This window comes from Mesoplodon bidens (genome assembly GCF_964165515.1).
Source record: "Mesoplodon bidens genome assembly, contig: HAP1_SCAFFOLD_126, whole genome shotgun sequence".
Lineage (NCBI taxonomy): Eukaryota > Metazoa > Chordata > Mammalia > Artiodactyla > Ziphiidae > Mesoplodon > Mesoplodon bidens.
The window spans coordinates 1090273-1112998 of record NW_027671928.1 but is presented as its reverse complement, the minus strand read 5'-3'; the positions used below and the strand labels follow the sequence as shown (position 1 = coordinate 1112998).

Below are 22726 nucleotides of genomic sequence, written 5' to 3'. Positions count from 1 at the left end.
ACACTTTGGTTGTTTCCATCTCTCGGCAATTGTGAATAATGCTGCAATGAACGTGTGAGTGCAGATATCTCTTTGAAATAGTGATTTCATTTTCTTTGGACATATATATACCCAAAGCAGGATTGCTAATGTATGGTAGTTTTCTTTTTAATTTTTTGAGGAGACTCCATATTGTTTACCATAGCGGCTGTACCAATTTACATTCCCACCAACAGTGCACAAGGGTTTCCTTTTCTGCATCCTTGTCAACATTTGTTACCTCTTAGTCTCTTTGAGGTGATATCTCGTTGTAGTTTTGATTTGCATTTCCCTGGTGGTTAGTGATGTAGAGCATCTTTTCATGAACCTGTTGGTGATCTGGATGTCTTCATTGGAAAATTTTTTATTCAGTTCTTCTGCCCAAATTTTAATTGAATTGTTTGAAAATCTATATCTATCTATATCTATATCTATATATAGATATAGATATAGCCATTGTATGAGTTCCTTATATATTTTGGATATTAACACCTTATCACGTACATGATTTGCAAATATTTTCTCCCATTCTGTAGCTTGCCCTTTCATTTTGTTGATTGTTTATTTTTCTGTGTAGAAGCTTTTTAGGTTGATGTTATATAACAAGTTGTATAACAAGTTGTATTTCTCTTGGTGATTTTAAGATTCCCTTGTTATCTTTAACGTTGACATTTTAATTTTAATATTTCTTGGTATGGATCTCTTTAGGTTGATCTGCTTTGGAGCTCTCTGGGCTTCCTGTATCTGGATGTCTGTTTCTTTCCCCAGGTTAGGAAAAGTTTTCAGATATTATTTCTACAAATGTTTTCTGCCCCCTTTTCTCTTCTCCTTCTGGAGTTCCTATAAGGTGAATTTTATTCCATTTGATGTGCCATAAATCCCTTAAGCTATATTCATTATTTTCATTCTTTTTTCTTCCTTATTCTCTGATTGGATGAGTTCCTCTGACCTGTCTTTGAGTTCACCTATTCTTTCTTGTGCTTCATCTACTGTATTTCTAAGTTCAGTTATTGCATTCTCCAGTTCCGTGACTTCTATTTGGAACTTTCTTATATCTTCTATTTCTTCGTTGAAGTTCTCACTGTTTTCATCCATTTTCCTTCTGAGTTCAGTGAGCATTTTTATGACCATAACTTTGAACTCTTTATCAAGTAAATTACTTATGTTCATTTCATTAAGATTTTTTTCCTGAGGTTTTATTTTGTTCTTTTTTTGGAGTATAGTCCTCCCTTTCTTCATTTTGCTTGACTCTCTGTGTTGGTTTCTATGCATTAAGTGAAATAGCCACATCTCCCAGTCTTGAAGAGCTGTGTGATAGATGAACCTTGTCATTTAACCCCGTCTACTCTTGGTTGCCTCTCAAACCTTTGTGATTGTCTAAGCAGTTTATTTTTAATAGACCTGGCACACCATCCCAGCAGTTGAGGGTGTGCCAAGACAAATGAGCAACCCAAAGTGGAGGATCTCAGGCAGCACCTAGATTCAGGTTGATAGGAAGCCAGAAAACTTGGTAACAGCTTTTTTTTTTTTTTTTTTTTTTTTTTTGCTGTACGCGGGCCTCTCACTGCTGTGGCCTCTCCCGTTGCGGAGCACAGGCTCCGGACACACAGGCTCCACGGCCATGGCTCGTGGGCCCAGCCGCTGCGCGGCATGTGGGATCTTCCAGGATAGGGGCACGAACCCGTGTCCCCTGCATCGGCAGGCGGACTCTTAACCACTGCTCCACCAGGGAAGCCCGGTAACAGCTTTTAAAGAATGCAAATGTATTTAGTCTTGTGAGATTGCAAGTGGAAGCCCTGCTGCGCCCCAGAAGCAAGCAATCTGAAGGTGTTCCCTAGGGAGCAGTCACAAGAAAACAGTGCTTCAGATAAGTGTACAAGCTCCATTCTGGGAGATACCAGTGGACTGTAGTAAGGCAGAGTGAGGGTGGAGAGATGGCACCCCCAGCCTACCTTCCCCGAGAGCACATCCGTAGCCTCTAGATGTGTGCTGAACCTGAAGCCTGCTCTTAAGTCTTGTCCCTACTAGCAAATAGGCCTTTTTCATGTAAAGGCTGGGGCTGTGTCTCAGTCTGATGTGTAGTGGTACATCCTGGGGGTGGTATCCTGCCAAGAACTCTCTCTCCAATTGTTACAGTCCCATGGGACCCAGAAAAGAAATCCCTCCTGGCCTCCAGAGCCAGGTGATCAAGGAGCATCCCCTGAGTGGAGGCCACAAAAATGGGATCTCCTGTCTTGGAGATTCTGGCTCTCTGGAGCACATCAGAAGGAAAGTGTGAAGATGATGCTTACTGGCTGAGTGAGGCGGTGGGAAGAGTGCAAAGATGACACCATTTGAATAAAGGGAAAGAGGGAAAAGAAAAAAAAGAAAAGAAGAAAAAAAAATATATATATAGCAAGACAGAGGAAGAGCAGGGAAGAAGGAGCCAGCTGGCTGGAGCACAAAGGTGTCACCTGCAGGAAAGGAAAAAGGGGAAAAAGGATGGCACCTTTCAGTTTTATCAAGGCAGAGAGAGAGCAGGAAGATGGCACCTGCCAGCCTCTGTCCCTGGGGAGTATTCCAGCAGGCCCCTGTTCCTCAGATTAATGCTTTAAAATTGGGAAGTGAGTCTCTTTCCCAAAAAGTCAGAGTGCTTTTCAAAGGGCTGCTTCTACACTTGGCCCTGGGACAGGTGAGTCTGTGCACAGGCCCTTTAAGAGCTGTTCCTCAGTTCACCACAGCCCTGTGGGTCTCATGGGATGTGGCTTGTTGGTCTTCAAAGTCAGATGTTTTGAGGGTGTATCTCTCAGGTGCCAGCCTTAAAATTTGGAGTGCCCAATGTGGGGTCCATACCCTTCACCTCTCAGGAAGAAGCTCCAGGTTTTGAGTTCCTTCCTAATTGTGTGTCTCCACACCAAGGATGGGGTTTATGGCAAAATTGTGTCTCAGCCTTTCCGACCTGTTTTGATGTGGTTTCCCTCTGGTTTTCCTGATGTGAAGGGGTTGCTCCACCATCTTTTAGTTTTCTTCAGAGGAAATTTTTCCATATGTAGCTGTAGCTTTGGTGTGTTTGTGGGAGGAGGTGGGTTCAGGATCTTCCTATGTTGCCATCTTGAACTGGAACCTATTTAATATGTTTTAAATTTTGGTTTTCAGTCGTTCAGTTTGTTACTAGTATATGGAAATCTGATCAATGTTGTGTATTAATGTTTATGTATTGATTTTATATTCTGAGATCCTGCTAAAGCAAGCTATTATAATTTATTATGAGTCTACTTATACCTTCCTTGGAATTTTCTATGTAGACAGTTATGTCATCTGTAAAGAATGACAGTTATATTTCTTCTTTTCTAATATGTATGCCTCTTTTTTCCTTTTCTTGCTGTACTACACGAACTAGAATCTAAAGTACTAAGTTGAAAACTAAGATAAGAGTGGACCTTCTAACCTTGTTTTAGAACTCAGGGGAAAGCATTCATTCTTTCACCATTTCATGTGATGTTAGAAGTAGGTTTTCTGTAGAGGTTCTTTATTAGGTTGAGGTAGTGCCCTTCTATTCCTCGTTTCCTGAGCACTTTTAATATGAAGGGGCGTTGAATCTCGTTCAGTGCCTGTTCTGTGTTAACTGGTGTAACAGTACGTGTCTCCTCTTTAGACTCAATCTGGTAGATTACACTGGTGAGTGTTTACCATTGAACAAGGCTTGCATCCCTGGAATAAACGCCACTTGGTCATAGTCTGTTATTCATGTGGATGCTGATGGTAGGTATTCTTGTGGATTCCTTCTAGTAGGGTAAATTCTGGTTCCCCCAAAACGTCCGTGTTTAACCCCTCCTATGACAATATGTGCACGTTACCTTGTATGGAAAAATGGACTTTGCAGCTGTGACTAAGTAAAAAATCTTGAGATGAAGAGATTATCCTAAATTTTCTGGGTGGGCTATATATAAACACAAAGAGCTGTGTAGGAGGGACACAGGAAGAGTCAGAGTTGGAGAGACCATGTGATGAGGGAAGCAGAGATTAAAGTGATGCACTTTGAAGATGGAAGAAGGGACTAATTCCAAGGAATGCAGGCAGCCTCTAGAAGACAGAAAGGGAGAGGAAACAGATTCTCCTGTAGGGCTTCAAAAGGAACAAGCCCTGAGACACCTTGCCTAATATCAGACTACTAAGCTGCAAAAACTTTCTTTCACAAAGGGTCAAGGAGGGCTGGGAGCACATACGTGCTGCCCACCTGGAGAGAGGGGGACCTGTGAGGCTGACCTACAGATTCTGTGGAGGTGGAGAGACATGAGCCCCTTTCTTCTCCAAGCTCTTTGCAGGGTCCAGCAGAGAGTCATGCCACCTGTGGAAGCCTGCGGCCCCAGTTTTGCATGCTGGTGGTGTAGGGGTCATGTTCAGGGAATCTCTGTTGTCCTAACACCTGCCTGGGTCCTGGGGAAGGAATCAGAAGTCAGAAGCAGGAGAAGAGCCTTTGGCCAGCAGGGAAGGGGGGGTGAGGCCCAGGGCAGGTCCATAAAAGATCAGAGCATCTCAGTGCTTTAGGAGGAAGGGGCTTCAGAGGTGGGCCAGCACAGGCTGTGACAGAGGCTAAGCGGACTGGGAGGGGAGGCACTTCTGGGAGACAGCGGGGGTCTACTCCCTGCCCCTCATTGTTTGCTCATCTCACTCTAATGAGGGGGTCATTTCCCCTGCTCTGATGATTCGAAGCCTCTGCCGACACCCACAGGACGGTGACTGAGGCCTCCACACTCCTCAGCATGGATCCCAGCTCCCACTCAGATCTGGGGCCACAGACACCTCTCCCACCCCCTGCCGCCCCTGTGAGCAAGCTGTTCTTGTGAAACGTGGTCATAGTTTGTTAGGAGGACCTGTTTCCTATGGGGATACAAACCAGTGTTGATACCAGTACACACACACGTCCAGCCATGGGTGCAAAGGGAAGGGACAGTAGCTCTGGGGTGTCTCTGCAGACCCGGAGGCCCCGGACGCCAGTCCCCACGGCCACAGCCACATGGGTCCTCCTCCCTCAGTTGAACGAGATGCTGCTGCACAGAAATCCCACAAGTTCCACAAAGGGGCCCGACTGTCCTTTCCCTTATACACACCTTTAACGGGTGCCCCATGAATCTCCCCACACCCATTCCCCTTGTTGCATCCTCATTGGGATAAAGAGGTAGCTGCCTCCACCACTCTCCACATTGCAATAATCCCAGTGGAACTAGAGGATGCTCCCGCTACGATGAGGCAGACAGTCCCGTCCCCATGGCCAAGACTTTTCGTCTCTGGTCAGGCCACCCACACAGGAAACCCTGGATGAGCGGAGGGTCATCCCAGCGCCGTCGTCTGGCCACATGAGGAAAGCAGAGAGAAGCTCCATAATGACAAGGGCCGTCTCCAGGCTCCATCCTAGAAACTGGTGAGTGTCCAGAGGGCTGAAAGGCACAAGAGCAGCTCTGCCTCCCCAGAAGGTTCAGGGATGCAGAAGACGGTACAGATGCCTCAGAAGGGCCCTAGCCAAGCAGGCGTTAGAGAAGGGGCTGATGAGGGGGTCCCTGGGGAAAGTGAGAGCTGTGCGTTCCCAGGGGCAGCCTGAGGAGTCCTTGTCTATGTGGAGGAAAGGTGTGGCCACCTGTAGACCCAGAGCTCCTGTGACCTCCCTCATCCTTCCTTCCTCTCAGGATCGCTCTCTGTGGAGCAGCTCAAGACCAACAAGATGACAGTGGCCTGAGAGCATTTCCCACGAAAACGATCTTTGTTCACAATTTACATACATCACTCCAAAGGTCCTCCTCCCACACCCACCTCCCCCACCTCCCTAACCCCCCCACAATCCCGCTCCCCCTCCCCACCCTGGTGATCCTGCCCCCCTCCCTTCCCCCCACATCATCCAGGATCAGCACTGGGAGGAGGAGGAGCCCCTAGGCTCCCCAGGGGGCTGCCCTGGGGCCTCGCCCTGGAGGGCCGGCCCAGCTGTTCCCTACTGGCTGCAGTGCTTCTTCCTCCTCTTCCCACACTTCTTTGTGTCAAACGGGTCACGCTTTCTCTTTCTCAGCTGTGAGGGGCGAGCCAGCCCCAGAGCCAAGGCTGGCCTCCCAGAGACGCCGAGGCCAGCCCCGGGGATGGGCAGCTTCTCAGCAGTGGCTGGGCGTCCACACAGAGCCCGCTTCCTCAACTTGGGAGCGGCTGGTGGAGCTGGGCTGAGGCCTCTTCTCTGAGAGGAGGGGGACTGGGGAACACTCTGGGCCCCCCAACCTCCAGAGGAAGCCAGGGCTGAGACATGTGCAGGACTGAGGGACATCCCGAAAGGCACCAGTATATGCTGAGAGTCTACGATGAAGACGCTTTGGAGCACCTCCTCGTTCTCACTGGACCCGTCCCTGGGCACTCGGGCCTCCCGAAGAGGAGAGGCCTTTCTGAGAACAGACGCATCCCTGGATCTCAGTAGAGGGCCGGTGCGCCTTTGACCCTGGGGAGGGGAGAGCCGTACGGGCCGGAATATAGAGAACTCCTGACGTCCTCCAGAGGGAACAAAGACTTTGGGCCTGCACAGGGCACTGTCTGTTTGGATGAGCCTATGAAGAGCCTCAGAATCAATCTCTGGTGGGCAGGCTTCATCACTGACCCCTAGATGGGGGTCTTGGTCGTGCCTCTGGGCACCTTGGCCGGCGTTGGACGCAGAAGGACTTGAGGCCATTCCGGGTGCACTGTGACTCGGGGCTGCCCGCACACTGTCGTCCTCTTTCAAGGCCAGGAGTCGTTTCTGCACCAGCTGGTAGGAGGGAGGAGGACAGTGACGGCTCCACACACACGTGTGAGAGGAGGAGCACTGGGCAGTGGGACAATGGCCCTGGGGGGGAGGAGGGGACGGGCGACCCCAGGACTCGAATCCAAATACAGACACTGTGGCAGTCCTGCCATCCTCCTGCAACTGATTCCGAGCTTTGTGACCTTCCCTCCCCTCCCGGCTCCCCATCCTCTCCTTCCTTTCACCCTGCACTGCACCCACCCCAGAACGGGCCCTTCCCCATGCCAGGTGTCCCAGGCAGGGGAGGGATGGACAGCGCTATGTGGCCCTCCTGTTCTGGGGCCCTACCTCTCCCCTGTTCACTGGGGTCCCTCTGTGCCCTGGTCTTCCTGAGTGTCCCTTGTGTCCCCTGTTCTACCGGGGATCCCTCCCTCCTCTGGCTCCCCTGGGTCATCTGGGTTCCCCTGTCCCCTGGATCACCTGGGGTCCCCCTCCCGTGGGGTCCCCTGGCTCCCTGAGTGTCCCTCTCCCTCCCCTGTCTCACTTCTTCGGGGGTGAGCCCTTCCTCCTGCTCCAGCTCCTTCTCTAGGGCCAAGAGATCCAGCTGTGGGTCTGGGGAAAGCAAATCTGCCAGGAATCCAGGGTGAATGACTGCCTCCACCTAGAACAGAAAGAAGAGGCTGTGAGCATCCTCAGCCAGGAGTGGCCTGTGAGACAAGAAGGCCAGGAGGGAAAGTGAAAAGCAGAGACCCACCCCACTCTCCTCCACAAGGCGGGGATGGTCAGTGCGCACACACACACACACACGCAAACATGCACATACACAGTCACACACAAAAGAGCACATATACAGAGGCACAAACACAGACACAAAGGCATACACACAGATAGACACAAACATGTACACACAAACATCTGCGTAAACCTCCCCTAACACCAGGCTCAGGAACAAGGAGCTGAGCTTAAGTCCCAACGGCCTGAGCAGAACCCAGATCTTGGGTGCTGAGAGTTCCATGCCCTGGCATCTTGCAGACCCCAGTCTCCAGGCCTAGCCTACTTTGGTGACAAAGTCCTCCTGGGAACACAGCTTGTCGATGTAGCTTAAGAGATCCGGGTCCGAGTAGGTGCCGTCCTCTTCCTGCTGCAGCTCATTTCCGTCCTCTCCCCAGTCTGCATCTGAGTCGCCTGTGGCTGAGTGGACGGGCCCCACCAGCACCTCCATGATGTCCATATACTCCCTCACAGCCTCAGGTGGAATGTCCTCGGGTGCCTTGGGCTCCGGGGGTCGCTGGGACCCGTGTGGCTTCGGGCGGGAGGGCTGGGCCCTGGGGCCGGACATCCTGGGAGCACAGGCTGCGGCAGAGCAGGAGGAAGGGAAGGAAGGTGAGGGGCTCCCGGTCCACCTCCTGACCACTGAGCGCACGCTGGTGAGGGCACTGTTGGGGGACATTGATGTGGGTGTGGGGGGGTCAGGACCACCTGGAGCTTCATGCACAGTTGGAGGGGGGAGGTAAGGGGGCATCTAAGAGAGTCACATATAAGGAAGTGGGGAACCTCCAATTTTCCAGGGGTGTCCCCATCAAGCTCACTTCTTAGGCAGACTTTGTGTGCAGTCCTTTGACAGGGAGGCGTGAGAGAAGTTACAAGATTGACCAAGTCAATACCCCGTAGTAACAAAGGGCATCTGAGACCCCACCCCCCACCCCCCCGCCTCGGTGGCTGTTTTGCTTGAAAGACCAATGCCCCTGTCTTGAAGGAAAATGATCCACATGGGAAGAGTGGCCAACCCTGGGCCCCTGTTACCTGTGCGTTCAACTCCAGTGGGAACCTGGGTGGCTGGCTGAAGGCCCACTTTCGGGGCTGGGGGCCCCCGAGGATCCAGCTTCGGTGGGGCTGGAGGAGGCAGGCCCTGCGCGCACTGCATCCACCGCAACTGCTGGATCTGCATCTCCTCCTCTGCCTCAAATTGCATGAACCTGGGGTGTGACGGAGGCACAGGCCATCCTGAGAAAATGGCCTGGGTTCTGGAGCCCAACAAAGGCAGCCAAGAATGAGGGATTGGGAGAGGATGTGCCTTGGGGCTGACAAGGCCCTGTGAGGTGCTGTCCACAGCAGAGAGCTGCTCCTGGAACTGATACAAGATCTGGGACCCTTCCTGCCTCACCAGCACTGGAGAGCATTCAACAGCATAGAGCCAGGTCGCTGCACTGAACCAGGTCAACGGGACACGTGGCTGACCCAGGGGGCACCCTCCCCATGCCCCCCATCCAGAGCCACATGAAGGGCTGACAGCCAGAGGCTGGAACAGGCATGTGTTCCCCACAGGGGTCCTTGCCCAAATCCAGGACCCTGGGTTGGGACTGAGAGTTCTGGAACGTAGACCTGGAGACAGGGCTCAGGAGAGGCTGGACGATGTGGATGCTGAGCTTAGAGGACAGGCCTTCCTTTCCTCTGAGAGGTGCTTGTTTGTTTGGTTTTGTTTCTTAAACCAAGGGGATGACCGTGGAGCAAACACTGGAAGGGCCAGAGACCCTTGGGCTGATGACAGCTGGCTTCCCCAGCCTCTTGAGGGATGCCAGGGTACCCACTCAGGCCACTTTTCGTGAGGAGAGGGGGTCCCAAATCTATGTCAGTGGCCGCCAGCCAGCCACCACTAAGGAAGCAGCAGGCTGGCGGGTGGAGCTCTTTCCCCAGCCCAGCCCATATGGCCGGAGTTGGACCCCTACTGGACTCACAGCTTCACCCTGCCCCGTCCTGAGACCTTCATGTGAGGGCAAGGGTAGGTCAAACTCAGGGGAGGGCAGAGCTCGTGGTGGAGGAAGGACAGAAGACCCAAACTCTCAAGGTGAGGGAGGGGTTTCTGGAGGACTGTAGGGCCTCTGGGCTGTGGGCCCCCCGTTCCGAGCGACAGCCCTTCTCCTTTGTCCTCTCTGATGAGCACCCCCACGGCCAGACCCTGCCCTCACCCACTCGCCTCACCCTCCACGCAGCCCCTGGGCCCAGGACGCTGACTCACTTTTGCGCCATCTCGTAGTAGATCATCCGGTCAGAGTTGCTAATGTGCTGCCATTCCTGCACGGCCCTGCACAGTCCCTCCTCCAGTGTCATGGTGGGCTTCAGGCGGGCCAGGGATCGAAGCGCTGGGCTGTAAGCACTCGGGGTCAGTCTCTGTGCCCAGCCCAGCCCCCACCTGCCTGACCCCACCCACCAATGTGGACCACACATCACTCAACACAGCATGACTGAGCAACAGGAGAGTGAGAGGCAGGTGTCTGGGAGAGCAGAGACAAGCCTTCCCGGCTACGGCTGTCACCGCCTCACACTCACTCGAGGATGACCATCCACTCCCAGGCTAGAGCTGGGACACTGTGCCTTGGGGAGCTCTTTTCCTCTTCAAGGCTGCCTTTTCATAATAAAAATCACCATCAGTGAGGCGTGGCATGTGCCAGGCAATCTGCTCACACTTCATAGATTAGCCCAAGGAGTCTTCTGCACGGTCCTCTGAAGGTGAAGTGTGATTGTCCCCTTTTTACGAGGGACCGCAGGTTTAGGATGGAAATGCCTGCCAGGCTCACAACTCTAGTGGGAGAGAGCCCATGCCCTTAGGAGAGCTCTACCATCACCCTGTTCCTAGTGGAATTCTCCACATCAACAAAGTCGAGGCGTGCATGAAGCGCTCTCCTGGGCCCCGCGCTCCTCCCCCTTCTCCGAAGTGACCTCCCCCGGCCACGTACACTCAAGTGCTGTATGAAAGGAGACGTCAGCACAGGAGAGTGTGGCATCCACTCCTTGGCTCCTCAACTTACACCACGACCCTCTCTGACTGCAAGTCTTCAGGCCATATTACCAGGAGAATCATGGAAGAGCAAGCTGGCTAGACTCACAGGGGGGTGGGGTCAGTTGAGATAAGGCACATTTCAGTCATGATGTCGTGGACTAGCAGGCTCGCCCGTATGACTGACAGTGTGCCTTTTCGTGGCGTGGACATCGCCTTCACACCTTGCTTCCAGTATCCCTAGAAACCTAACCTGCGAGTCCATCCCCAGTTCCTCTTTATCTAAGAACTCCGATAAGCTCATGACCCCCTGAGCGTTCACTCACATGAGAAAGCAGGAAAGAGCTTCTGCATCAGGACTCTGGGGAAGGTGTCTCCGGGCCAGTGGCTTGAGGCGCTGCCACCGTCGGAAGTTACTGTACACGCTCTGGTGGTTAGAGCAGTCCTCCTGCGAGGCATAGGGCTGGTTGGTGTCCAGGCTGCCCTCCCTGGAAGTGCCACGTGGCCATGGCCCAGAGTTCACTGGGCGAATGTTAGGGGCCATCTGGGCAGCTGGTGGTGGAGCTTGAGGAGGAAAGCCTGGGGTCCAGCCTCCCTTGCCAGCCTGAGTAACTCCAACAGCTGGAGCAGTCACAGTGGTCTCCATCGCAGGGGTTGCTAAGAATATGGGTGCAGGACATGCAGCACTCCCGCTGAGGGCCCCTGGAGCGCTCCAGTTGAGGGGGCCCTGAGGAACGATAAAGGTCTGAGCCGGGGGGGCCTGCACTGGCCTCCCTTGTGACCTGACTTGTACAGTGAAGTTGCAAGCCCCAGGGGCACTGGGGCCACAGCCACCATTAGCCACCAAAGGCATCCTGGGGAAAGCTGGCAGCCGCAGGCTGCTGCCAGGAGGGAATGCGGGGGTGATGAGAGGTGGCAGGTGCTGCTCCCAGGGTGGCCAGTGCTGGGTGCCAGGAATGGGTGGAGGAAAGGACACTGCCATGAAAGTAGACAAGGAGGCACCGGGGTTCATGGTGACATCCGTTCCCAGCACTGCAGATGCTGTTGAGGCAAAGGAAAGGAGTGAATGGAGGAGGAGAATGGGCAAGTGGGACTGAGGCTTTCTGCGGCATCAGAGTGTAAATCTCCACAGATGAGAGACTCTTGGACAAGGGAAACTGCAGCGTGCAAATGTCTTCAAGTGATTTTCATGCCCTGACCTCCAGTTGAGAATTATTCCACTGGTGACCCCACGCCCATCCACCAAGCTCCCTGACCCCTGCCTGCCGAGAAGAAATTGCCTCAGCAAGCACTCACTTGGAGAGCCTCCCTAAGGCACACCCTGGCACCTAAGCCTCACAGGCTGTCTCCCAAGACCTGGAGCTGTGTGGACATCTGCTCTGTGAGAAATGCCCCTCAGCCGGCGTACTAGCAGGTGGGGCCTTCTGCAAGGTAAGTTCTAGGCCCCCAAAGGCCCTTTGTGGACAGGCACTGTGTAAAATATTAGGGCCCCACCTCCTCCTCAGTCCTCCTTTTCCTGATGCTCAGTATAAATCCCCTCTTTCTTTCCTAGCCTCACAAAACAAAACAAAATGCTGGAAAATATCTCTAATGGAATCCTGATACAAACCCATGACACTGGCCCAGAAAGCACCTGCATCTCCGAACAACCCACAGCAGATACGTAACATGGGCCAGGTCCTGCCACCCCTTCCCCAGTGCCCAGAGTCACTGTCATCAGTCAGGAGTTCTGTTCCTAGGGGCTTGGGGTGGTCTGAGAAGTAGGCGCGTGTCCCTTAGATTCTGTCATTTCACAGCCAGTGATGGCTGCAGAGGATTAAACAAGGGCCAGGGAATTGTCATGTTACATTGGTCGTGGGAGTATAGACTGCCTGTGGTCCTTCCCCTTCCAGCTCCCAATAACGGAGAGACAATCTGAGACGCAGGCATAAGCCAGATGCCATGGCGATCAAGTTGTCTGAAACACATCCCTGTTCAGGAGAACAAGGTACACACCACGGTGCACCTAACTCACCAGAACAGATGTCATAGGACGTTTAATAGTAACACAGAAGATCATCTTCCTGATCCTGGGCTACACTCCTTCCCCCTTTAAAAGAGGAAGCAGGCTTCATAGACATTCCACCCGAAACAACCCCACTCCACATCTGTTCCCTGTCCATGAAGGAGTGACCTGAAATAGGAACAAACTCTTCCTCTCAAGGCAGCCTGAGGGTCCACCATGAGATACTGGACAAGATGAAGTAGGTCTGAAGTACTGCCATTCCACAAAAGGAAGAACAATTCAGAGCAACTCAGGAACCTGAGCCCTCTCTTGGCTGAAGTTACTCGTAATGGTTGCCCATCCCCTGTTGAATCCAAGGCAACAGTAACCTGAACTGACAAGTGAGCTCTGGGCTGGGAGGAGTGGACGAGGTGTGGGCTGCGGCAGTTAGAGTAACCCCCTGCCTAGCTCTCGGAGAGGACACTTCACTGCAGGTGTGGCCACACACAGCCCCATTGAATAGTTTTCTCACCAAGACCATCTCTCCCCACGGCCCCCTGAGATACAGTATGCTCCTGTTCAAACCCCTTTGAAAGATATGGTGAGGCAAGCTTCAGGTGCCTGAGGAACACAATACAGCTCTAGGCTTTCCTCATGACCCTCCCCGTGTCACCACCAGGACATCACACACATCCTTACACACACGTTTCAAAGTGGCTTGTCTCCCTTCTAGAAAGAATCAGACTGTCTGCTGCCATCCTTTCTCCATAGCCAGGGCAATTCCTCTGGATCCACCTCCAACGACCCCTCCTCCCCAGGGCAGTCTCAGGTTTCTTCAGGCTCCCCAGTCTCCCCAGGTGAAATGTCCTTGTGCGTCCAGTGCTCTCTTCTCCCTCTACTTCAGTCCAACTAGGTGCCCACAGTTAAGTGTAACGTGTGAACCTGAAGGATGTGAGGATGGCAGGGTCTCTGAGAACACACCCCCAGCCTATAGGCTTACCTCCTATTGAAGCCATCCTGCAGGCTTGGGCACGGACTACTGCTGCCTGGTAGCCTCAATGAGAAAAGTCAAGACCAGGAGCCAGAGAGCGACCTGCTTCAGCAAACGCTCGGGATCCAAGTCAACGAGGGACACGTTTGAAAGTAAACCGGAAAATGCGGGCTGAACCGTTCTGCGGTGGGGGAGGGGCAGAGGGCACGTGGGTCGGGGTGGGGTGGCGTGCGCTGGGGGGACATTCCACGAGGGCTCTGGCAGGTAGGCAAGAACCGGAAGTTCCTTCCACCTCCCACAGTGGCAACACAATTGGCGTGTGCCTCTTTAGGCAGTTTATAAACTGTTTTGATTCACGGCACCGAGGTTGAGCATGACAGTCCCTTCCTTTCACGTCTTTATCCATCAACCTAGGTTTTTTTTGTTTGTTTGTTTGTTTGTTTTGCGGTACGCGGGCCTCTCACTGTTGTGGCCTCTCCCGTTGCGGAGCACAGGCTCCGGGCGCGCAGGCTCAGCGGCCATGGCTCACGGTCCCAGCTGCTCCGCGGCATGGGGGATCTTCCCAGACCGGGGCACGAACCCGTGTCCCCTGCATCGGCAGGCGGACTCTCAACCACTGCGCCACCAGGGAAGCCCTGGAGCTTTTATAATGAAGGAAAACTTATATGATTTGCAACCAATAACTTCATACTAGAGGAATGGTGAGGCAAAATATTGTACCCAGGCACTCGAGAAAGGCAGGCTTCCTTGTTGCTTCCTCCCTTTGTTCAGTCATTCAACCAATTATTTACAAGATTCCCACTCATAATTCTGATACAGTATTTGAAGGACTCTTCTCAAGGCCACTGATACAAAAATTGCACTGTGCAAAAATTAGCCAGTCCCAATACTGCAATCACTTTTGTAATACTTCAAAATCCTACACCCCACAGACAGAGATAATCAAATTAGCCCAAATGTAACTTGGGAAGACCAGTCACAGAAGGGAGTATCTAAAAGTCCTTTGGATCATGATCTCTGACTATTCCTGCACAGAAGGTGGGGGCGGGCATTGACTACTGAGAAAAAACATCTCTGGACATGGATCACAAGCCTCAGAAGACAGTTCATCTTCCACTCAATCACGAAACATTAAAGAAACAAAGAGATACCATGTTTGTGTCTTGTGGAGTTTTCAAGTCTGCACTTGGAGGCGCTTAGTGCTGTTACATGTGAGGGGTCTTCAGAGGCATCCTGTTGAGTGAGAAATGCTCTAATCTTGCATTTGACCAGAAAGCGGATCTGATGATTGAAGTTTCTTTGGGAAGTATTACAAAGTCAGGTCAGTAAGTTGATCCCGCTACTATTTTTGTTGTTGTTGTTTTATTGTCAACTGAAATTCTGCAAGATATTATAAAAAAGGAGGGAGGGAAAATAAAATTGTTCCCATACTACCTGTTGAAATTGGCCCAGATTGTCAACTCTTTCTCAAAATTATTTTTAAAAAAAACCCAAAACCGTACAAAGGAAACACCTGTGAACACGGAGAAAAAATATTCTAGTAGAGTAAATGCGTTGGAAAAACTCTAGGAACGGAGTCAGGAGACAGTATCTTAAGAGTGTTTCCCAGGTCTGAAATTCTTTGCTAGCATTGTTCTTTAACGGAAACTTCAGGTGTGCTAGGAAAAAGGACCTACTGTTTTTTGAAAGGCATTAACAAGAACCAAGGAACGGCAGTCCAAAGGGCATGAAAGTACTTGCCCCAATTTGAGGCTACTGTGCTTACAGCGGAGCTCTCCAGAACTCTTTGTAGCTAAGTGCATGGGTTTCACGAGTGCAATATAAAACTCACGAGTGCACATTTCCCAAGAGCTGGTTTTAAGAAGAGACCGTCACGAAGGTTCCCAGCGAGGAGCGTCGCCAGAGAAGTTCCGCAGCTTGCCCGACCCTCCATTTCTGTCCTCTCCTGCAGAGACCTCCTAGGCCCGCGCACCCCGCGCCTGCACGCCCGCGCACGCCTGTGCACGCCCACTGGGGCGGGGCTCTCGGGCACGGCGGACCGCCGTCCTCCAACAGCTCCCGGCGTCTGCTGGGGCAGTTTGCTCCGGAAGACAGGAGCGCATGCGGGAGCGCGGAGGGTGGGGCCCCAATGGCTGTCCGGCGGGGGAGGGGCCTGTCATGGCGGCCTGTAGAGTCAATTCTAGGAATCCTGAGGTAAGGGGTACGGGGACTTTTCACCCCTCAGGTGTCACCGCTCTGCACTGTTGTTCACCCTGTGGGTTATTTGTGCCCTTGTCCATGTAAGGAGACTCCCCACAATGTGGATTCACGCCCCCATAGAGCTCGATTCCCTTGAGATGTTTACCCCAGGATTATCGGCACCACTGGGGAGCCAGCTGCATGAAGGGTTCAGTGACTGCGGGGCCTACAGTGGGGGCTAAATAGTGTGTGCGAGCTATTAAACAGGTGCCGTTCTAGTCTGCACGTTGTGAAGAGTACAAAAGCTAGAGGGAAGTTCTTGCGAGTTGAAAACCCTCATCTGGTTCCGAAGGTGTAGCTCAGGTGATTGGAAAATGAGTGAAGATGGAAGGAACACACTCATCGTTTCACTAGTGTCTTCCTTCTTATCATAAAAACATCAGTCAACACTTAGGTTCAAACTGCATTCTTTTGTCAGTGATGCGAGCAACTTTGCTGAATGTGGTAATAAACATGTATTTGTAGTCTGGTGTCAAATCATGATTGATTTGCAAGCATAGATGGGGTCTGTACATACTTAATTGGTTGGTGGGAATCTGATAGGTAGTCAAATGTGTGGGTTGGTTTTGTCCGTGGATATTTGTGTTTGAAGGGAGGTCATGCCTGTGTTTTTGTGAGAGTGTGTAAGAGTGAGTGTTGTATTTGGAGGGTGTTGAGATGTGACGCAGGCATACTCAAGGAGTTGGTGGTTAGGTGTTTGTAATTTGGTGTTTGGGGAATATGTTTACATGTGTTTTTTTCACCCCTGAATTTGGGGATTTGTGTGTGTGTAATGGTGGATTTGGAAGGATTATCTGCATATGCTTAAGGGCCATGTCAGGAAAAGTAGTGGTGTATATTACTTTGGGTGTCCAGTCTGTTAATTTTGTATATTTGGGGAATGTAGGCTGATCATTTGTGTATTCAGGGCATGTTGTATGGTTATGGGGTGTTTGTGGGTGTGCATTTTCAGGAGCTGTGTATGTATATTTGGATGTGTAGAGGGCAAGTCTGTGACTATTTTATGGGGCTGGTGGATGTTGAATGTGTAGGTATGTTGTGTTTGTATGATCCTGTATTCTGCAAGATGGCAGAGTTCATTCTGTGTGAGAGGTTGGGAATATGGGGTTATGTATACGCCAGTAGTGTGGTACTGTATGTGTATTTGGAACAAAGGGCGTATAGGGTGACATTATTGTCTATTTGTAGTGTACTGGGTAATCGTGGTTCTATTTGGGACTTGTGGAGAGTTGTGTGTTAAATGAGTTTGTGTGTGTATTCAAGGGGCATGGCCACTTGGAGGAATATTTGCTGAGGCTGTGCATTTGTAATTTTCAGTAGGAGCCTCTTAGGCTTATGTATTTTGGGAAGTGAGTATATGTGTATCTGATAGAGAGGTGGGGTTCTATGTTTCTACAGGGAAGATGGACAGTTGCATTTGTATGTATTAGAAATATGTGATACGGGTATTTGTTAGTACTTGCATATGTGTGAGCTGGCTCCTGATAGCTAGGGATAATTTGATATATGGAAGTTGTTTCATAAATGGTTTGCTGGAGATATTTCCATGTATCTTACTTGTGTATTCTAATCCGTGTGCGTGTCCATCATCAGGTGCATGCATTATCAGAGTTTGTTCATAAGGTATGGAGTTGTTAGGAGTATTCAAAGTGTATTTCTTTGGAGAACGCTAGGGTGTTTATACATGTGTTTGGTAGGAGTAAGAGGTGGTCTGTCTATATATTCAGGGTGAGGGTAGAAATGTATATATACACACACACACACATATACAGTTTGTACGTTGGAGTAGTGGTGGGGAGCTTGTATTCTGGAGAGGTAGCATAATGTATAGTGTTTGGGAGGGGATCCATATGTTCAGGGGTTAGGAATATTTGCATGTGTGTGTCCATAGGTGTGTGAGAATTGTGTATGTATATTAGTAAGACTGCAGAGGTTGTCGGTGTTTTTCTGTTTTGAGTGTGTCTGAGCATTTGGGGTGTATACTCATGAGTAGTTTGTGGATGTGTGTATTTGTGATTTGTGAGTGTAGCAGGAGGCTTCGAGTCCTCTGTGTGTCTATTTCAAAATGTAATGCCTGAAGAATTTAGTGGTGTTGCTTGTATGTGTGTTCTCAGTATTAGTGAGGTGGACTTATATGGACAGTTGACCCTTGAACAACATGGGTTTGAACCACACGGGTCCACTTACAGTGGATTTCTTTTTCAGTAACTACTACAGGACTACTACAGGATCCATGGATGCAGAGCCACTGCATGGAGGGTTGGCGCCCTAACCCCCAAGCTGTTCAAGGGTCAGCTGTATTTGATCAGTATAGATTATTTGTGTCTGTGTGTGTTTTGGGGGTTTCCTGGGGCTTCTGGGGTATGTATTCTGTGGGACGTGAGAGTTTAGTTTGTGTGTTTGGAAACCAGTGGGCTGTGTGGGTTCTGTGTGTGTGCAGGAGTCCTGCAGTCTATGTATTTTAGGGCTGTGGGATTGCATATGGGTCTTTTTTTGGGTTGCACATGAGACAGTTGTGTACTTGGTGACCCTGTGTGCTTAGGTACTCAGTGTGTACATCTGGATGGCATATTGGTTGCACATGTTTGTTTTCAGGCCCATGTTGTGTGTGTATATATAGTTGTGAGAGTGGAATGTGAATATTCAGGGTGAGTAAGGTTTCATCTGTAAAAATTTAGGTAGTAAGAGGTGGTCTGTTTGTGTATTTATTCAGGGTGAGGGTGTGTGTTCAGGAGATATATATATATATATATATATATATATATATATATGTGTACAAACACAAATGTGTATGTGGTGTCCTTTTGGTTATATATCTGTGGTGGGAGTTGAGAGTTCTCCTTGGGGTGTAAGTGGATTCTGTGCACATATTCACAGGAAAAGTTATGGGATGTGCTGGAACTGGTTCATACTGTCTTGGGAGAGTCAATGGTGCATATCTCTTCCCAGCTGTGTGTTTAGTGATGTCAGGTGGGTAGCTTGAAATTGGTCCTGCTGGGAATATTTATACCATGTAGATACCATAAGTGAAGTCTTTCCCGCCTTTCTCGGAGAGCTTTTTATCAAGCACTTAGCAGCGTACCACTGATGTGCGTGTTTGGATTGTGTATGTATGAAGCAAGAATATTTGGGCATCGGTGGGTATGTATGGGACCCTCATGTGAATTGTGAGTGGGGCATCTGGGGCTATGGGCCCTTGTATATGTGCATTGACCCTGGTAATTGTGAATCATTGCATTGCTCCTATCAGGTTGGTCTGTTCTTTAGGGCCAGAGAATCCCCACAAATGTTGTTGATTCCCAGTAGAAATCATGCAGATGGATACAGGGGTGTCTGTACCTTAGGCAGGTGGACACTCCTTCAGCATTTGTGTGGTCCTAGCATCTGGGTCCCTAGAAGGGGGCGCCTGGCGGACAGATGGCCATGCAGAGCAGAACCTTCACAGGTGTGTTGTTGGCATGACAGGCAGCAATCAGAAAGTCATGGGGCTTCCTGGATAGGAGGTCAGATGACCAGGGGCTCTCCCAGGAAAACCCCCTGAGAATCAGTTGGACAGCTACAGGCGTTCCTGGCTCTTCTGTGGCACAGCGGACGTGCAAGGACACCCTCCACATGGGGTCCAGAGCCATGTGTCCCTGAGCCCAACTGCCCCAGGGTGGTGGGAACTGTTGCATATCAGGCTGGTCAACTGTATCACTAGGTCTCAACCAACCTGTCTCATGGAAACCTAAGTCCTCACGGATAGGCAGGACCTCTAGGGATCACTGAGCTGACAAGGACAGAGGTAGGGAGGCTTTGTCACTGAGGGAGAGTTGGGGACTGAGACCTGGAGAGCCTGGGGAGTCCCACTCTGAGGAGATGTGGCTCTGATGTTCCCAAACCCTTTAGACATGTTCTCTGTTCTTTTCTGAAGGCTCAAGATGCTTCTAGCAGTGGGAAGCTTATCTCAGTTTCATGTTTCTCTGATAGGATGAACTGACCCTTTTATTCACTCTTCCACATCGAGCTGCAAACCCATCAGAGGGAACCATGTGATCGTTGTAGCCACCAGCTGACCCCACAGCCACCTTGTGCCTGCCTTGGACCCACCCAAGCATTTCTGAGCCTTCTTTATGGTGAGTCTTGTGGCCTTTTCTCCCTCATTGTGACTCCTCCTGCCAATAAAACATGCTGTGAATGTTAACAAAAGGAAAGCTGCACTAGAATTGGAGTCTGGAAGGCCCGTAGAGGGAGCTCTCATGCCGTGCCACTCATCATCAATTACCCCAACAGGAAGAGGTCATTTACTGACCCCAAAGAGGAAGTGCAACCACTTTACTACCCCAGCTGGAGGAGGGAAGACTTCCTTCCTGGCCAGCAACAAGAAATAGAAAATAGAAATAGCTAATAGAAAATTCCGCAGTTTAGCCAATGAGACGCCGTTGTCACCTGAAGTTTTACTTTCCTCCAGTGAACTTTCATTTTTTCCCTTGATGATGACTTTCTTTCCTTGTCCCACCCTCCTTACTATACAAGTCTTCTGGGACTTCCCTGGTGGTCCAGCAGCCAAGACTCCGCGCTTCCAATGCACGGGGCCTGGGTTCGATCCCTGGTCGGGGAACTAAGATTTCCACATGCCATGTGGCATGGCCAAAAAAAAAGAAAGCCTTCCATGTTGTGTAACCCGTTGGAGTATCTCCCTTTCTATCAGATGAGATGCTGCCTGATTCATGAATCGTTTAATAAGGCCAATTTATTCAAAATTCAAAGTAAATCTTCCAATTTACTCCGTTAAATTTTGTTTTTTAATACATTGGGGGCATGCAGAGGTGGCCACTAACAGTTTAATATGTATCCCTCCAGAAATGTTCTGTATAAAAATATGTATGTGCACTTTTCTAAAATCCACTCTTATGATTGCTACTGCTAACAAGATGATTTTATGATTAAATGCTTATCTTTTTAAAAAGAAAAAGGTAAATGTATTGGTGGCAGTGATGGGATCTGAAGCAAATTTCTGATAACATTTGGGACAAGGAGGAACAGGTGTGGTGCCCACAACTCCTTTGAGTTCACTGTCTTTCTTGCCATTCCTGGAGGTTGTTGGTAAGCTTCTCTTGGTTTGAGCTCCATTCTCTTTGCGTTTGTGCTCCCAATCTAACTGGCTTTCCTTTACAGGGCAGGTCAGTTTGGCTGGTAGAGGATTCTCCTTGAGGCCAAACCCCTAGCCTTTCAGATGGAAATTCCCAGGACACAGTAACATCTCTTGGTTATTGCCAGTATATTTTTTGAGTGGTAAACCATAGCCCCTAATTTTGTTCCCTGGATTCCACACTGGGCACTGCTGACAGTGTAGTCTGCACTTGCCCATCTGTTTGGAATCAGCCCCCAGTTTCCATGCTTGGAGCTGTTGGTGGTGGCTATAGTTCTCCATTTTGTTTGGAATCAGTTTGCAGTTCCCCTTCCTTGGGATTTGCCGTTTGGATCTTTTTCCTCAGTCCAAGGATCCCTGGGAATCGGTGGTGGTGCATACCAGGCCTTCTTTTGTCCAAGACATAGTAACATCTCTTTGTTACTGCTGATATATTAAGGCGCAGGTTTTTTGTGTGTTGTTTTGGGTTGACAAAGGCTAGCTAAGGAAATGAGATCCTTTATCGCCCAAGAGTTGAGAATGCCAGCTTCTGGCACACCTGCTTATTTTATATTTAAGAACTATGGTCCTGGAGGTTGTAGATATTTAGAAAGATGGAAAAATTATACTAATATTGATCTAGAATTACAGTGGTCATTGTGGGGCATGTTCCAGTGAGACAAGATTGTACATTTGAGGAAAACACTAGAGAGCAAGGGTTCACAGATTGCACAGGGAGAAGGAGATGCCTGCTTTACTTGGTATGTAAAAGTTTACAGACGGTTTCAAGATTCCAAAAGAGCTTCGTTTAGAGACTTAGAACAAAAAGCTAATGAAAAATTAAAGAGACAAAAGGTACCTGAGACAAAAGACCGCAGGACGGATGTGACTGCAGACGTACCTCCTACTGTCCCCCCCTTTCCGTTGTCACCCGAGGACTCTTGTTTTACTCATTTCCTGTCTGAAATACTTCTCTATTCCAAAAAGAATATTTAACAATTGCCATTTAAAGTAAAACTACCTGAGGTTGCAGGTGAGCCCCCTCAGGTGTCCTTTACCCCTTGGTCAAAGACTGAACTGAGAGCTGTAGTCAAAGAACTCTCTAAACCTTGGAGGAACCCCCAACATTTTTTAAAGAACTTAGAGTCACTGTCAGGGCGTATGTCCCCAAACTGCTAGATCTTTATCCACTTGTACACATGTTGGTAGGACTGGGGGAAGCCCCAGAATGGATGTGGGAAGCAAAATGACATAATCCCTAGGATGGTATTCAAGATCCTCAACCTAAAAAGGCTTGCAGAATAACAACTAACCTTTTATAAGCTATTCCTAAAATCTTCCCTGCTCACACTTGGTCTATTATTAATTGGCCTAATGATTGCTCTATTATTCACTCATACAAACAAAAGAGGGGTGAATCTGTGGAAGACTTTACAGCCAGTTTGGAGGCTCTCTTTTTACAGCAGTTGGTGTTCCAAGGAATAAAAAGGCCACTCAGCCTGCTTTAACTGCCCTCTTTGTAAATGGATTATCTTCTGAGATCAGTGGATTGATAAAAGGGCAGAAAAGAGGGTGGGAGGCTATAGGCCTGACTGAACTATAGCTGAGCATTTTGAAAGGACCTTGGACCTTGGAGCAAGACCACAAACAGAAATCCACCAAGCTCATAGCCTTACAGTTACAACAGCTCTAAGGCAAGGGACACAAAATGACACCTGGGCCTCCCCCATTACAACCTCCTAGGGGTCCATGATCAATTTGATGACCCAAAGTTGATGTTTCATTTGTAATCAGTGAGGACACTGGAAAAAGAGGTGTCCTCAAAGGTCCTATGCAAACTCTTCACAAATGCTCTGATATCTGTCTCAAAGGGAGGGCCC

The 22726-nt window shown here is 49.8% G+C and overlaps 1 protein-coding gene and 1 pseudogene across 2 annotated transcripts in view; one reads left to right on the top strand and one right to left on the bottom strand.

Annotated features, from left to right (window-relative positions):
* Positions 1-11505, bottom strand: part of LOC308610802 (NUT family member 2G-like) — a gene marked incomplete at both ends in the record, with an annotated part of 83740 nt that extends 72235 nt beyond the window's left edge. The window contains 6 exons of the mRNA XM_081259810.1: positions 6626-6772; positions 7293-7409; positions 7806-8075; positions 8535-8724; positions 9765-9893; positions 10850-11505. Of these exons, the coding sequence (XP_081115936.1) occupies positions 6626-6772; positions 7293-7409; positions 7806-8075; positions 8535-8724; positions 9765-9893; positions 10850-11505 (1509 nt within the window). The remainder of the gene's footprint in view (positions 1-6625; positions 6773-7292; positions 7410-7805; positions 8076-8534; positions 8725-9764; positions 9894-10849) is intronic.
* Positions 1-22726, top strand: part of LOC308610805 (centrosomal protein of 78 kDa-like) — a 262130-nt pseudogene that overhangs the window by 112387 nt on the left and 127017 nt on the right. The window lies entirely within an intron of this gene.